A 17,380-nucleotide genomic window follows, 5' to 3' on the forward strand; every position below is an offset into this window, starting at 1 on the left:
TCAGTCTGGAAGCAGAATATTAACAAGTGTTGAGTGGTTTCCCCTCCATGTAACCACTGTAAATAAGCAGCACTGGCAGTGTGGCTGTCACCTGTGGAGGCACTCATGTCCCACTGGGATCAGATGAGAAGCTTTCCCACGGGAGGACACAGCTCCTACTTCCATCTTCTGACACAGCCTTTTTCTGCCAGTAGTGAGCTCAGTCTGATTGTGTTCAAAAGCAGGTCTCATTTTTCTCTTTCCCAGGTACCAAATATATCTGCATTTGGCTCACAGCTCTTGTGTGTTGGCTGGAAACAAGTACTCTTAAAACTAGTGATGTTGCGTTTAGCACTAGAACAGTCTCAGTTTGCACAGCAGTAGCTTTCTAATGTGAAACACTTCTCTTAGCACCTTATGTCAGTTTGGTAACTAACAGATGTTTTGAGAAAAACCCTTTTTATGTCTTAGTCTTCAAATCCCAAAGCAGCCTCTTCATGCAGATCCACAAACAGGTATAGAGGGATGCGATTCCCCTGGGGTAAGCTTGCATTAGAGACTCCCAAGTGAAATGGTCCTTTTCTGACACCCATTTCCTCACTGCGGGGCCATTTGGGGTTGTTTTAATGGGGCATTTTTTGGCAGAACCCTTCTTACACATCCTTTCTGGTTTGTCTTGCAGAGGATATTCAACTCCTTTGTGTACACAGAGAAGATATCCAATGGAGAAAGTGAAGTTCAACAGGTGAGTCCAAAAGCCCATTCCTATCTCCTGCACACCAGCCATACAACAGAGTCAGCTTAGAAATGACAGTTCTGTCTGGATTTATTGTGGCCGCTTTCCTCATGTCCAACACATCAGAAAACAATAAATGGAATAGGATATAAATAGAGATGGAGTATATGGGCTGATTCTGTATCTGAGAGTTCTGCATTGCTATGAAAAGGCTTTCCATCTGCTTTGCGTGGGTCTGTCCCTTAGAAACAAAAGAACAGAGGCAGAGCTGGGGCCCTCATGTAGTATCTCGCATTAATTGCCTGGTTTTCATGTTGGAAGTGGCTCTTTTAGAATGGTTTTAATTCAAAGCAAACCCACTAATGCTGTTTATGAATGTGGAAATGGTATCAATCGCTTTGTGTAAATATGAGACAGGCTCATGTGTAACAGTTGTGGTTGAGGGTTCTTTGTAATTTTGTGGGGGCTTTTCTTATGGCAACACATTTGAACATTTAACTCTTCAGTTTAACACTGAGATAATAGATCTCAGTATGAGGGCTGTTTGCATTTAATACATGCATACATTTGGGAAATCCATTCTGGATCAGTTTTAAAACAGATCCAATCAGTCATGTTTTCTTCTTTAAGACATTAAGGTACCAATTCTGTATGCTCACAACTGCGCCTTCATGCTATAAACAGGATGGGTTCTGGGTAGAAGAGTCAGCCGCTGCCCTGCATGGGCAGCACAAGCATCTGAACAATAACCAGCTTTTCCTTCCAGTTTAAGCCTGTGCTCATTTGGCGCAACCTTCAGTGAGTAACCTGGCCTTCCTAGATCCCTATCAAACCAGCTTTAATGTGCACTAGAAACAAAAGTGCCTCAGAGAAGGGCTGTCCCTGAGGAAAAGGGAATTGCTCTTCAGCACTGCAGGTAGCCTGCTTTGTGCATGAGCTGTTGCTGCTGGTTTCCAAGAGTGTACCAGTATATAGCATGCTCGTGTGCATTAAAAACTGGTCATGTAATAGAAACCAAGAATACCCTGAGCTGTGTTTACTGTAAATGCTTAAATTTCCCCATGGCAAAAGTCAAAGCAGAGCTGGATCAAATGCAGTTGTGAATCATAGAGTCGTGGAATCGCTTAGGTTGGAAAAGACCCTTAAGATCATCAAGTCTAACCATTCCCCCACCACTGCTAAATCCACCACTAACTGATGTCTCAAAGTGCCATGTCTACCTGACTTTTGAGTACCTCCAGGGACGGTGACTGCAGCCCTGCCCTGGGCAGCCTGTTCCAATGCCTGAGCACCCTCTGGGGCAGGAATTGTTCCTCAGCTCCATCTGAACCTGCCCTGGTGCAGCTTGAGGCCGGTTCCTCTTGTCCCATCCCTTGTTCCTTGGGAGCAGAGCCCAGCCCCTCCTGGCTCCATCCTCCTGTCAGGCAGTTGGAGGCAGCCATCAGGTCCCCCCTGAACCTTCTCTTCTCCACACTGAACCCCCCCAGTCCCTCAGCCCTTCCCCATCACACTTGGGCTCCAGGCCCTGCTCCAGCTTCATTGCCCTTCTCTGGCCACACTCCAGCCCCTCAAGGTCTCTCTTGCAGTGAGGGGCCCAGAGCTGAAGCCAGGATCTGAGGTGCAGCCTCCTCAGTGCCCAGCGCAGGGGCACAATCCCTGCCCTGGTCCTTCTGGAGAGTTTGCATTAGAAAGCAGCACTCACCTCCTCTAACATTTCAGAAGAAAAACGGTGGCTTTTGATGGAATTATGGTCAATGTAAGAGCTAAATTAATTTGCAGAAAGTGGAATAGTTCAGGAAAGTTCCCCTAATGCTGGGTTTCTGTAAAACCGAAACCAAGTTTTTGATGTAGAAACGTTGTCCCATACTGGCATTAAATTGAAGTGTGTAATGTTAACAGAAAAATTGGGTAAATATAAGAGCATCTATTAATGATATAGGACTTATGTGAGACCCAGATTGACATCATACACTCAACATTCACAATTTAACATTGACATGACATTTTGAGGTGAATTTCGTGTGTGTTATCATAGAAATGTTAAGGTTGGTGTTTAGATAAAGCCAGCAAAGTTCACCTTTGTCTGTGCTAGGTGTCTGTTTGGTCAGGTACAGATCCACGTGGCAAACATTAGAAGGAACTGGAGCAATGCATTAATCCTGATAAATTACTGCTTTTGGTATTAACAATAGACCCTGTGGGTAATAGATGTTAGGCTTTACAGGAGGTTTTCTCTAGCTGTGGTTAGTTGGAAGTTACCTGGTGCAGGTTTCGGATAAAACTTGAGTGTTTTATAGATGTCTGTCCTACACACTCCATTTGGCTATAGGAACATTTATGATCTTCATTCACCACAGTTGAGATCATCACCTGTAATACAATAGTAAAAAGAATATGGGGAGGGCTCATTAAGCCAGGAGGATATTTCCTCTTCTGTTTTCAATCTTACTGCCTGTCTTTGTTATGCCACATTTCCCGCTTGGCTTCTCAAGTGAACTGTGCAGAAGCAGCTCTGCTCTGGAGCCAGGCTGAGAGAGCTGGGCTCCAGGGAGACCTTAGAGCAGCTCCAGTGCCTAAAGGGACAGATGACAAGAAACCTGGAGAGGGACTTTGGACAAGGACCTGTAGGGACAGGCCAAGGGGAATGGCTTGAACCTGCCAGAGGGGAGACTGAGCTGAGCTCTTAGGCAGAAGCTCTTCCCTGTGAGGGTGCTGAGGCGCTGGCACAGGGTGCCCAGAGAAGCTGTGGCTGCCCCATCCCTGGCAGTGTTCAAGGCCAGGTTGGACACAGGGGCTTGGAGCAAGCTGCTCTAGTGGAAGGGGTCCCTGCCCATGGCAGGGGTTGGAGCTGGATGAGCTTTAAGGTCCCTTCCAACACAAACCAGTCTGCGATTCTAAGACGACTTTCCATGCCTTTAATAATTATCCTTATGGTTTCCTGGGTTTGTTTGGCTTCTGCTTTTTCCTATGTCTGTATCACCACTGTGAATGTCATATAGGGACAGCAGATGTGATGTTAATGTTTCATTAGAACCCTTTTATTGCTGTTTAAATCTCCTTTCTTCCAAAAGCAATCCCAAATTATTTTGTGTTTGGGCAGCATCTAAATGGAGAATACATAATGAAGAAGGGCTTATATGGAACTGAGTTTAATAGCATCCTGTTTTCTTCACTTACGTGGTATATTTTTCCCTTGGAAGTCCACATCCTATGGTTGTGTATTTGAGTAGTTCATTTATATCATTGTTAGTGATTTATACAATTCTGATGTGTGTTCTGCTGCTATTTTTGGTATATGTTGGATTTTGAGGGTTTTTTTGATGTATCAGTGAAATATTGTAAATAAAATAAAACCCCTAATATTGGATGCCCAAATTATGATTCCTTATAAGAAACTTCCTGCTTGGAAAGGTATCATGCAATTGGTGATGCTGGGTGGTTGGTTTATGTGGTGCCCAAGGTTGGATCTGCAAGAGTGGAGGTGAAGGAGATGGGTGCTGGAGCCCACCATCCACCCTTGGGTTGTTTCTGCTTCCCTGTAAGCATGCACAGGTGGGTGCTGGCTTGCAAAGGGTCTAGGAAAGGGTCATTGTCACCCAGCTTCTAAAGGTTTAAATCTGAAAGCATCCCAACATCTTAGAAACAGGGTTTGTTGGCTTTGACGTTGCACCAGGGTAGCGTTTTCCTCCAGTGTTTCTGGGTGGTCTGCACACCGTGAAAGGGCCATGTGGGCTACATTATACATATCAGATGGCCTTTGGAAAGGCAAAAGTGGTTTGGGGAAACAAGAAACTGGATTAAAACTTCTTTGAAGTCTTAACTATTGATTCTCCACTTAGGAAAAGACTCTGCTTGTTCCCCAGATGTACCTATTCACCCTGAGTACATCTAAATAACTGTCTAAACACTGTAGGTAGTGTGATGAATTCGGAGCTGTCAGAGGAGAAAAACGAGGCCCCGGTGAAGCATAATTGCTGTGGTTAAAAGCTCAACAGTGAAGTGGATAGAAGAATAATTGAGTACTTCTGTTTCATTAATAACCAGCTCCTTTAGCCCTAATGAATCACAAGCAATATAACCAGAGTTTTATGAGTAAGAGTAGTGCATCGAACAGCATCGTCATGAGCAAATGCAAACAAATGTAAGCAAATTAAATCCTCTGTTGCTCATTCCTGGCTTTGTCATTCATTAACATTTTCTTAGCAACTGATACCCAAAGGCAATTAATTCTCATTCTGTGTCAGGTGGGATTTTGTTCTGGCAGACCACTGGGTTGTTGGAGGGGTGCTTTTTATATATCCCAAACTGTGTAAATAGGGACTTTCAGTTTGTTGAGAAAGTGGAAAAACTACAGCTGTTGGCCTTCAGGCCTGTTTAATAGGCTTGGCTCCCTTCATGCCACACAAAGAGTGGTTTGCCTTTTGACGTTAAACTGCTTACACTTTAAGGTCTCTAGTTATAGAATTGCTATTGTATGCAGCAGATAAAACCTTTTCTCGCAATGAATAGGTTATTAAAGATTGGAAGGTGTTTGCCAAAAAGAACTTGGATTGCTTTCCTGGAAGTGATTTCCATATCAGAGAGCTCACAATATGAAAATGCAGTGGTGTGAACTAGGCATGTAAATAAAGGGGAAGGTGCTTAGTTTTATTAGGGGGAAATCTAGATTAGCTGTTTTCAAGGAAGTCAGCATGTGTTCAGCATCCTGCCAGACATCTGGTGTCTGCAGCACGGAGAATGTGAAACTGGGCTCCAAGGAGGAGACAGAATGGTGGTAAAGACTCAAGCAGGAGCAGATTGACCAGAATAGTTTTGATACATTGAACTCCGGCAGAGAAGCTGGAGCACAGCAGCCACAACATCTCTAAGCTGAGAGAGCTGGGCTGGGGCAGCCTGGAGAAGAGAAGACTCCTGAATGGGAGACCTGAGAGCAGCTCCAGTGCCTAAAGGGGCTGCAGGAAACCTGGAGAGGGGCTTGGGACAAGGGCCTGTAGGGACAGGGCAAGGGGAATGGCTTGAACCTGCCCGAGGGGAGACTGAGCTGAGCTCTTAGGCAGAAGCTCTTCCCTGTGAGGGTGCTGAGGCGCTGGCACCGGGTGCCCAGAGAAGCTGTGGCTGCCCCATCCCTGGCAGTGCTCAAGGCCAGGTTGGACACAGGGGCTTGGAGCAAGCTGCTCCAGTGGAAGGGGTCCCTGCCCGTGGCAGGGGTTGGAGCTGGGTTAGTTTTAAGGTCCCGTCCAACCCAAATCATTTTATGATTCTATTAACTGAACTCTTCAATGTATAAGCCATACTTTTCAAGGAGCCTGGCAGCATTAAATCCCTGTCTGTGAGTCCATTTATGACATCCGTGCTTGTCGACCTCACTGATGCATAATTTATATCCAGTCTTGAAAGCATTAACAGTACTTTGGCTTTCAAGCTGCAGCCAGAAAGAAAACCTAACCTTGGAGCTCTGCTTTCCCTCAGTGCTCCCTGGAAAGGGAAGACTTCAGAGCTGTGGAGCTTTGAGGGGAACGAAGCTTTATAAGAAGAAAAAGCTCAAGGGAACTATGCAAATGAGGAAAAGCTCTGGGAAAATTATAGCAAGTCACTGATGTTGTGATGAAAGGTTGTCAATGGAGATGGTGACAACTGAAGTGCATTACCCATGGGTGCTGCTGTAATAGAAACAGGTGTTGCCGTCCAACCTGTCTGCAGACTGGAACGCTCTGGCTGCAATCCAGCTGCCGCAGAAATACATTAGAATTGGAGCTCATGGCTGCATTGTTTGCTCCAAACACTCATTTCTTGTTATTCGGGTCCTGAAAGTTAAGGGGAAAGCTGAAAAAAGATAAGAGAAATGCTGAGCAAGGCTTCCCCCTCTCCCTTGGTTTGAAAATGGGGTGAAGAGCATTTTGAGAAGCGACCTGAGGATAACAACATTTGATGTCAATCTCAAGCTCTCCACATGTATTTTAGTCCCCATTAAAATGGGTGAATTTCTGTGGGAGCAGGAAATGTTTGTCACACCTAGTACCTACCCAAGGGTATACCTGAGTGTGGGATGTTGGCTGCCTTTTACGTGCCCAATTTGGGACACAACTTCCCATTTTGCCTTGACAATGTTTTAACAATGATATTGGGATGGTTTCATAGTCAGTGCTCTGTCCTTTCATTATTTGTTGTCTCTTTCTTTCTGTACCTTTGAGGTTTTGTAACCACTGTGGTGCAGGTCTTATATCCATGTGTATGCAATGGCTCGGCAGCTCTGGGCAGGTGAGAAAAAGCAGGATAGACGTTGGGAACAAATAGGGATCTTTTGGGCAAAGGGTTTAGGTTTTAGTTTAGAAAGATGAGGAGCTGCTTTAACCGTGCAGCTTTTACTCTGACAACTGAGTGCATCACTTTGCAAACTGAACAACGTTTCTGAGCTAATGGTGTGAGTGTGCATGCATGCATGCATGGGCACGCAGGCAGAGAAGAGGAGCTAGGAAGCATGTAGTGTTTTCTGCCTGTTGTTTTAATCACTGAGAGCTGGAATGCCTGCTCGCTGTCATGGGTTTTTGTGCTCCAGTGAAGCCCAACTATGGAAGAAAAATTAAGTTAAGGGTTTTATTTAGGCTTCATCTGGATTCTACTTCTCAATTTGGTGAATTAGAACCACTTGTTTTTATTAACTTTGAACTGGATGGTGTGTTAACCTTTGGTTCTTAACATGGTTTAGTCATTGTAATCAATTTTCAATGGAAAATGGCTTTTGAATCATCTTGCCATCCAGCTTTTCTGAGTTAGTTGTTTTTAAAGTGGTTTTGATTGCTAGAAGTGTTCTGTTGCTATCAGAGGGCAGTATTTTTGGGGTTCTTCAGATTAGGTACTTCTAACCATGGCAGGGAGTAGATGTCTGTGTGGCTTTGGGAGGCTTCAAGTCCCTTGTTGCTGGCATGCATTTGACTAACTGCCCTAACTGAAGTGTTGGATCCCATTTACCCAGAGTAATGTAATGACTTTGAGCTGTTCAGAGGTTTTTCACTGGGAGATGCAGTTTCGGTATTGAGCGTTTGCTTTTCATCAGTTTTGTCAGATCTTCAGGCTCTGCACAGTAGGATAAAATTCAAAGGCTGTGGGGTGCTTTTGTTGGTGAACCTGGAAGGTGAAAACTCTCTAATGCCAAAGCATCATCATTATCAAATCATGGAATGGTTTGAATTGGAAGGGGCCTTAAAGCTCACCCAGCTCCAACCCCTGCCACAGGCAGGGACCCCTTCCACTGGAGCAGCTTGCTCCAAGCCCCTGTGTCCAACCTGGCCTTGAACACTGCCAGGAATGTGCAGCATTCATTTATCAGGAAAAGGTGTGATTCCAAATGTATGTCCTTTTGCTCTGATGCTCCATATTAGTTCTATTCCTGCTTATTTGATTGTGTGGTTCTTCTTTCAGCAAATTCAAGTTCCCATTTTTGTGATTTCAGGTAGTGAAACCACAAAAGTGAATAGACTCAAGTATCTGGTTTACATAGCACTTAAGCACAGGTATTTCATTTGCCTTCTCTGAAAGGGGAACTTGGTACCCATGCAACTTAAATGCTTTGATTTAGGAAATTTGGCTTGAAACCCTCCAGAAGAATCCACTTCTCAAGGACACGTTTGAGCAGTACAATTAGACAAAGTTTACCAGAAAATAGAAAAGGAACAACCCAGCAGCTTATGATCTAACAACTGGGAGTAATTTAATTGTGTTGGATGCCTAACATGGAGGAGACCATTAGTAGTCCTCTGGTGCCTTGGCAATAAATCATTCTGCAAAACTAATTAGGTATAATTCTGCAAGTCATTTGAGCAAGGTCCTATTAAAACCTGTGCTCCTAGGAGACCTGTTGTTAAGCTGCAGCATTTGCTGGGAACAATGGAGGCAAAGGCAGTGCTGTTATCAGCGTGGGCCTCGTTATTCGCATAACGAAGTAAATCATGATGAAATGTCCTGTTAATAATAGTTAGGAAAGACATTTGTCAGTGCAGGGGATCTGGAACAACCGAGTGTGCTTCTCAGTGCACAAATGTAGCGGCACTGTTAAATCGTCCCCATAGAGCCTGGGGTGTCCAGGGAGCAGCAGAGATGAGTGCTGTGAATTAATGAGCTGCCTTCAGCCCTGAGGAAGGTCTGCAGAGATGCAAAATGCCTACTTCTGTGTATTCAACACCAGGGCTATATTGTTTAGAATCGTTCTGTTTCATTTAGGAGGCATCTGGCCGATGATTAATTAGAACAAGTATGTTGGTGTGAACAGGGCACTGAATGTGCCAGAGCAAATTTTGTATGTGCCTGATTTGTTTTGTTAATTTCTGGCTTTGGATAAAAGACCAGGAGCAAAAGTCTTAGTAAATGGCTCTTGTAAAACCTGATGCTTCTACCCTTGGTAACACAGCGTGCCTTCAGACTGCTTCCAACCTGCCTGGTACCGAGAAACAGTCAAAGGGCTGAAATGCCCAGTTTGCCTTTTCTAGTTAGGCACTCTTAATTGTTTTCAAGGCCTGAGAATTGCTAGGGAGGAATAACAGTCTGTTAGTTTTCACTTTCTGAAAGGAGAGAAATACGATCATCTGCTTTTAATAATGTAACTTGTAAACCTAGTCCTGATTTATAAGTGCCTGCCTTCATCATAGAGTCATCGAATCCCATACTGTTTTGGGTTGGAAGGGACCTTAAAGCTCCTCCAGCTCCAAGCCCTGCCACGGGCAGGGACACCTTCCACTAAAGCAGCCTGTTCCAAGCCTCTGTGTCCAACCTGGCCTTGAACACTGCCAGGGATGGGGCAGCCACAGCTTCTCTGGCCAACCTATTCATCAGGCCTCTGGCAACAAAAGGCTTGTGGAAGTATTTCACCTGTGCAAGACAGCTGTCATTATTTCTTTCTGTTACAATGTAATGTCAAGTACATGTTTTTCATATTGCTGTTGAAGTTTGTAATTAGAACTGCTGTAGCTTATAACTAGCCACAGAAAGCTGCTAGGCTGGTGAAGAAAATCGCTTGAAAGATGCTCAGTTAAGAGCTTGCGGTGACCCTAGCAAGGCAGTAGAGGATACACAGAAAAAAGCAAGAGAGGGAAAGGCTTTTTTTATCCAAATCACAATCAGAACTACATGAAAGGAGATACGAAATGCTTCTGCACAGATCTACTTGGCTGAGGAGGCTGTTGATGAACAGAGAACATTCATGGTGGTATTTGGGGCTGTCTGGATCCTGAGCTTATTCTCTTGAATACATTCAGCACACTGCACATGTGCTGTTGGTTGATTGCTCCTGAAGCAGTAAAAGATTGCTCTATAGGTGAGGTCTTTTGTAATACCATTATTTGGGCTTCTTATAGGGTTTCCTTAAGTTGACTTTTTATTTTAGTCTCCATCATGCCCTTGCCAGGCCTTGCAAGAGCATCATATCAGAACAATTCAGTTGTAAGCCAGTAGCATAGGGAGAGTAACATTCAGGTCTCAATGCTTAATTATAAGGAAGCCTGATGTAATGGAAATGTCACTTTTCATACATGCAGAATTCTATATTCAGGTTGCTAGATGGTAAATGTATTTTATCTGTTTATATAGACTGCTTTCTGTGGCCAATATTATTAAGTGCTTGACTTCATCAAAATAGAAGTACAATGAGCAAAGCATTTAACTGTTATCTTTAACATATGCAGTTTTTACTATCAAGTTGGTTAATAAGGAATGGGGATGCAGAGAAACTGCCTGATTTTAATCAATGTTCTTTTTTTTTTTCAGTTGGCCAAAAAAATTCGGGAGAAATTTAACCGTTACTTGGATGTTGTGAATCGGAACAAGCAAGTGGTGGAAGCATCATACACTGCTCACCTCACATCACCCTTGACTGCAATCCAGGACTGCTGTACTATTCCCCCATCTATGATGGAGTAAGTATTGAATTCTGGAATTGTTAATATGTGAAGAAAACAGACGATTTCTTTGCAGAATGGCCTGTATTTCCTGCCAATCTTGGTAACTCTGAAAAGGGGTGAGACAGTAGTCCAAAGATGCTTCTTATCTTGTCCTTCTGTTCTTTCCCACTTTTACTATGTACATGTTTAATGACAAGCTGTAAACAAGAACTGACTCTCTGCTGTGATGGATTATAAAATGAAACAAAAAGGATAAAAGCTTGTTCAACCTTTAATTGCATGGAATACAAAATGAGTCTGTCTCTGTCCAAGATACCGTCTTTGCACTGAGACACTGAATAACTCTTCTGAAGCTGGTCATGGGACTTCTTCTCTACCTCCTCCCTTTGAAGTGTGTTAACCAAAATCACGAGCTGGTCAGTACATCACATGCTAAAACTATTGCACTGCAGTTTAATCAAGTTGACCTGGTGCTGTTTGATGCCGAGGCTAACCCAAATTGAGTACATTGCTTGGAAACAGAATTTGTTCATTTAAAATTTGTTTTGCTTTAAATACAGGAGTTTTCAATAGCCTAAATCTAAGCAGTTGGTTGTCTTTAATCATGTTTTATTATGCTGAATATTTGCAGAGGCTGCTTTGAGCTTCCTAATTGTAGGAAGGTGTGATGGAAGGTCTGAATTTGCAATAATTTCTTCTTAAATGCCCAACATTTTAAACATTTACTTCCATATGTGCTAGAAAAATAACTTTCACTTGATGCAAACCATGATTACAGAGTGTGTTTTCACTGTTCATATCTGTATGATTTAAAAGCATTTGGGGGAGAGGAAGTTAAATTGAGTAATAAATATTAAAAGTGCTTTCTGCAACATGGCTCTATGGGACAGCTCTTCTGTTAGTGACACTGTGCTTTCATCGTTCCTGAAGTATGGCATTAACCTTTTTTTCTATAAGGATTTAAAATATTCACTGCATTCAAATACATGGTATGAATCTGTGCCTGGAGAGGAAGGCCACTTGCTTGTTTTGTGTGTGGGTTGACTGACACAGAGGCAAGATATCTCAACAGGATTAAGCCTCAGGTGATTCCAGAGAAACAAGTACCTTGCTGTTGGGTTGCGTGTAGATGTCATGGTCTTTGTGAAGTTCCTACTTACAAATTGCCTATATAAAATGCTGGCACATCTGGTGATCAATGGCCAGATATTTGGCAGTGTTAGTAGGAAGGTCAAGATTTAGTTGAGGATGAAAACCTTCCTGCCCTCTGATCTCTGCATGCAGGAACAGCAAGCTTCCCATGCGGGCTTCCAAGCAAGGGCTGAAGAGAAGGAGGAATGAGGAGATTTATCACCCCCTGTCAATATTGCATAATTCTTCATTAAAAAGTAAAAAGAGAGGTTTGCTCTGGAAACATTCCTGAGTTTCCTTTTGCTTTGTCCTCCAAAATTACTTAGTTTCAAGGTCCTTTAGAAATTCCCTTTCCCCAGGATGGACTTGCATAATGGTCCTTCACAGGAAGTGGCTTAAAAAACAAACTGCGGTCACAGCTGGAGAAGTAAAGCAGTGAATTTTCTATTTGCAGAGCTTCTCATTCAGGCATTACAATATAGAATCATAGAATAGTTAGGGTTGGAAAGGCCCCTAGATCATCAAGTTCCAACCCCCCTGCCCTGGGCAGGGACACCTCACACTAAACCAGGTCACCCAAGGCTCTGTCCAACCTGGCCTTGAACACTGCCAGGGATGGAGCATTCACAACCTCCCTGGGCAACCAATTCCAGTGCCTCACCACCCTCACAGGAAAGAATTTCCTCCTTATATCCAATCTAAACTTCCCCTTCAGTTTTAACCCGTTACCCCTTGTCCTATCACTACAGTCCCTAATGAAGAGAATATAAATAATATTAACTTAATATAATAATACAATATATTCTTATATATTATATCATATTATAATTCATAATTAGAATATAATATAGTTTTATTATATATGGATATAATATAATAATACATATTAATATAATATGGTAATATAAATACTGAGAATTTTATTCTTATTATTTAGTTGCTTGGGTTGATAATACTAAATCTGCTGAAGTGGTTACCAGACCAGTCTGTCAGTCTACAGGATCTTTTGGGCAGCACTTTGGCAACGCCTGGTTTGAGTACCTGTGTTTGAGAATGGTGGCTTGTCCGACCACTGGGAGTATACCCACTCCTGTCTTCAGGAAATTGCCTGCAAGTCATACAAAGAATGTAAAACCATGTTTTCCTTAGAAAACTTCACTTCCAGGGTACTAGCACTGTGTTTTATTAATTGCCTGATTTGTCTAAGTGCTTCTGCCCTCATTTCAGTTGTTGTTTCTCCCCCTTCTCCTGTTCTTCCTTTCATTTTCCTTCTCTGTAGCATCTCCCTTCTGGGAGACTCTCCATACTGGTTAAAATGTCAAGGGGAAAAAAGCCGATGTTAATATGGAAATTGGTGTTATTGGGTCTTATGTCTGATACAGCCTGCTAAAGGGGAAAGTAAAGTAAAACAGTTCACACGGGCAGAAAGTGGCTGTTCCTGAAAAGCCAGTTCCGCTGTTAGAGCTGCCTCAAAACCCATCCTTGTCTCCCTGTCTCTCCAGAAGATGGATTAGTTTTTAATAGAACTCTCAAAACGAGATAACCTTCTTCTTAAGCAGAAGCTTTCCATTGAAATTAAAAGCTTACATGCTCCTCAGGATCCCCCTTGGGCACCTCGAAACCTGGTTAAAAGGGAAAGATATGGCCATCAGTCAGATTCTGGAGAGTGGAATACACATGTGAGTGTTCGAACATGGATTGAGGAATCATTTTGGAAACACAACTGTCTCCCACCTGCAAGCTTTGACCATATTTTGAAGGCTACTGATTTATTTGAACTCTTTCACCTTTAATTTTTGGGCTCACTTGGTCTGGCTTTGAGGAGTCCTGCACGGGTGAGAAGTTGAGTTAGATGTGCTACTGTTGGTGACAGCTTATCCTTGGTGCTTAAAAGATGTGTGTTAGTGCTGCACAGGAGAGCACTGGTGTGAGAGCAACAACAATTATAATAGTTTGGTTTAGAGCATGTGTTAGCTGCTGCTATAAAACAGGACACATTAAAAAGACATGGATTTGTCTGTGCAATTTGCCATATCCAGGAGATACTTTGCTTTAGATTGTACCTTAAAAATGCGCGTGTCCTTAGGGCTCTGGCTTTTCTTTCAGGAGGGTTGTGAAATATCTGTGTTACAGCTCCTTCATTCTGTGTATTCTCTTGCTTTGTGCAGGGAGGTGTTTCGTCATGTGGCCTCTTTACTTGAGTAAACATTTGGTGCAAGAGCAGTATCAGAAGCATCTTATCTTCAGGGTATATTTTTAACATAGATACAAAGGCCAGTCCCACAATATTTAAGGCTGCTTGTGGTGATCAGCCTAAATGCATGGTGATGTTTGAAAATCTGAGGGCATTTCATACTCTGAGGTGATTCTTCCATCAGCCTTTTACATTGTGTTGGGAATGCAGCAAGTTTGAATTGGCTTTGGAAAAATGACTTTGGAAGGAGATGATGAACTATTGTATAGAGAAAGGTTTATTGAGGGTTGGTTTAGTGGTTTGGTATCTTCAGATTAGATTTGTTGTTACTGTTGAACTTACCAATATGTTGCCTTGTATTTGTTTGCATTTATCTTGGAAATCTGAGCATTGGCTTTGAAGGTGCTTTGCCATGGTGCTTGAGATAAACCACACCTGGGGACTGTAAATCAATGATACAAAATAGAACTAACAAAGCACAACTGGGATATAAAATAAACCTGGCACTTCAATTGCTCGTTTAGTTGAGTAGTGAGACGTGACAGGGAAAGCAGTGTTTATTGCATTGCCTTCATGCGGTCCAAATGAGTGAGATTCCATATGACTGGAAAAGAATCTTCCCTGTGAGAGGAGCTGGGGCTGCCCCGTCTCTGGCAGTGTTCAAGGCCAGGTTGGACACAGGGGCTTGGAGCAAGCTGCTCCAGTGGAAGGGGTCCCTGCCCATGGCAGGGGTTGGAACTGGATGAGCTTTAAGGTCCCTTCCAACCCAAGCCATTCCAGGGTTCTATGACTGTGGTTCCAGTCTGTAGTGACTAGTTCTGAATTAAAATTAACAACCTGTGCTTTTGGTTCTTTATTATACCCATCATATACTGACCTAAACTGCTTGAAATACTAACAGTCATGTGTTTGTTCTCCCCACCAAGGCAGGTTTATGCAATGGAACTACCTTGTTTTGGGAAGTGGTGAAAAGAACTAAATCAGAGCATGCAAACACGACTTGAGGAGGCAGTGCAGTTGGTGCCCGTTGAGTGGTTTTGGCAAGGGACTTTTCCATAGGCCTTAATTCAGCAAACATTCCATCATATGCTTCTGCTCATCCGGTTTGCCAAAGCATTCAAATATGTGCTTGTGTGAATGGAAATTAATCACATGCATAAGTATACATGCAAGTACTGCTAAGTAGAGGTGGACTGCTAAATTGGAGCAGTGGAGCAGGGGCTGTGTGGTTTTCTTCAGTTTTTCTGTTCCTTTCTTCAGATACAGCAGTTTGCATTTTCAGTTCTGCTTAACCAAGGGTTGGGAATGCAAAAACCATGATGGTAATGGAGAGGCAACAGTTGATAAGAGTCATCAGAGAGGATACCTCTCAGGCAAGCTCAGAAGTGGATGGTACAAGGATCCGGTATCTGCCCTACCATCCAGGCTTTATTTGTGTCCATGGGGTCAGAGCCTGAAGACTTGCTCCTTTCCCCAGAGCTGTGTGCTGCATTGAGGAAGTGCCCACAGTAGTTGAGAAGGTGGATTGCTCCAAATGACACAGAGTTAATATGGATAAAGTGCTCTGGGCTGTTAGCAAAATGGATGGGTAAACTGATGGGAGATAAGGAAAATGGATGTCAAGTGATTCTAATCCTTAAAGAAATCCCTGCTGGAAAAATAAGGCTTTGTGTTTTCCTCACTAATAACGGCTGATGAAGAAGCCATGAGAAACAGATCTCATGCTGTCTCCAGACATTCCCTATCATGAGTGAATTGTGTGGTTATTTGCAAGACAATGTTTTAATTAATGTATCTTCCTTCTTAAGAGGATAAGTACCTTTGTGCACAAGAGGGTGTCTCCTGTTTGTCGTGCCTCAGATGCCTCATTCCCAGGAAAGCCCTCAGTAGGTCTTTAGGAAGTCTTAGAACTGAAATAGCCTGATGTGTGTGGGGTGGAAATGGGGCTATAGAAGAGGGTCAGCAAGAGGGTAGGGAAAGAAAGCATAAGCAGTGTTTAGTTATCAGAAGCACTGAGCACCTGCAGCTTCCCTGCATCTCCAGCAGGAAATTGAGGTATACCTGTTAGTTGTGAAAAGTGTCTAAAGACTAAAGGCATGAGTTTTGGGACAGATTTGGAAGCATTAGCTTTGGTGGGGTTGTAACTTTGCAGGCCTGTGTGGTCTGTCTTAAGAATGGCAGCTGAGGTAGCTTTCTCGATAAAGAAGATGTTGAACTAGATGGCAACGTGTATATCAAATAGATGGTTTATATTGAGTATTTGCAGACGAAAGAAAATCACAAAAATCAAACTCTGCACATAAAAGAGTTTACAACCTCTTACTCAGATGCTTTTGTGAGGAAACACACAGCTGCCTGTGCAGCTTTTCCAGTAAAAAAACCCTAGAGATGATGCTTTTAAAGGGAGATAAAAAATTCTTCCCTAACCCATTCTTGGTTCTCTTCTGTTTTTGTCTGGTTTTAAAACTCATCATGCTCTGATGTGCTACAGCATTTCACGTCCTTGGGTGTCTCTAAAAGAAGGTAGGAAATGGTTTCCTTGAGTTGCCTGCTACTGGGACCTAGGCAGGGAGAGAAAGGGCAGAGCTGGAAGCTGCCCTATATGCCTTGCTGCTGCAAGGAGTGGCATGGTGTGACCAGCCATGGTCCTCTGATAGTGCCGTACCTGCAGATGGGGCATGAATACAGGTGTGTGCTGGTGGAAACATCCCCTTCTCTTTGCCTTGACCCTAGAGGATGGAAATGAATTTCATTGCTGGTTTTCATGAGAAGTTGACACAGGTCTCCAAAAACCCACACATATTGGCATTCATCAGTGCTATTGCTTCTGCTGCTGACACCTATGTTTGAGAGGAAAATCATAACATTTCCAGAATGCTGGAAATCATAGAATCCTAGAATTGGAAGGGACCTTAAAGCTCCTCCAGCTCCAACCCCTGCCACGGACAGGGACCCCTTCCACTGGAGCAGCTTGCTCCAAGCCCCTGTGTCCAACCTGGCCTTGAGCACTGCCAGGGATGGGGCAGCCACAGCTTCTCTGGGCACCCTGTGCCAGCGCCTCAGCACCCTCACAGGGAAGAGCTTCTGCCTAAGAGCTCAGCTCAGTCTCCCCTCGGGCAGGTTCAAGCCATTCCCCTTGGCCTGTCCCTACAGGCCCTTGTCCCAAGCCCCTCTCCAGGTTTCTTGCTCCCCATTCAGGCACTGGAGCTGCTCTAAGGTCTCCCCAGAGCCCTCTCTTCTCCAGACTGAAATCTATTCTTGTTCTTTATTTAACAGTGCTGATAAGAGCTTAGGGAATGCCTTTATCTAAATTTGTGAAAGGAGATGGAATGGAGAAATATTTGTTGGTCAAACATACTTCTTGGCAGTGTTGTGTTACAAACATTAATAGAGCTGTTTGACTAAGTGCCTTTACAAACCTATACTTGAAAATCATTTACTCCCTTCCTG

The 17,380-nt window shown here is 43.4% G+C and overlaps 1 protein-coding gene across 1 annotated transcript in view; it reads left to right on the plus strand.

Annotated features, from left to right (window-relative positions):
• Positions 1–661: 661 nt before the first annotated feature.
• LOC133220954 (VWFA and cache domain-containing protein 1) overlaps positions 662–17,380 on the plus strand; it is a gene marked incomplete at its 5' end in the record, with an annotated part of 56,376 nt that continues 39,657 nt past the window's right edge. The window contains 2 exons of the mRNA XM_061369436.1: positions 662–724; positions 10,472–10,620. Of these exons, the coding sequence (XP_061225420.1) occupies positions 662–724; positions 10,472–10,620 (212 nt within the window). The remainder of the gene's footprint in view (positions 725–10,471; positions 10,621–17,380) is intronic.

Source organism: Neopsephotus bourkii, unplaced genomic scaffold (assembly GCF_033783945.1).
Source record: "Neopsephotus bourkii isolate Nb327-2 ecotype Australia unplaced genomic scaffold, CSIRO-AGI_Nbou_v1 NB_1494, whole genome shotgun sequence".
Taxonomy (NCBI): Eukaryota; Metazoa; Chordata; class Aves; order Psittaciformes; family Psittacidae; genus Neopsephotus; species Neopsephotus bourkii.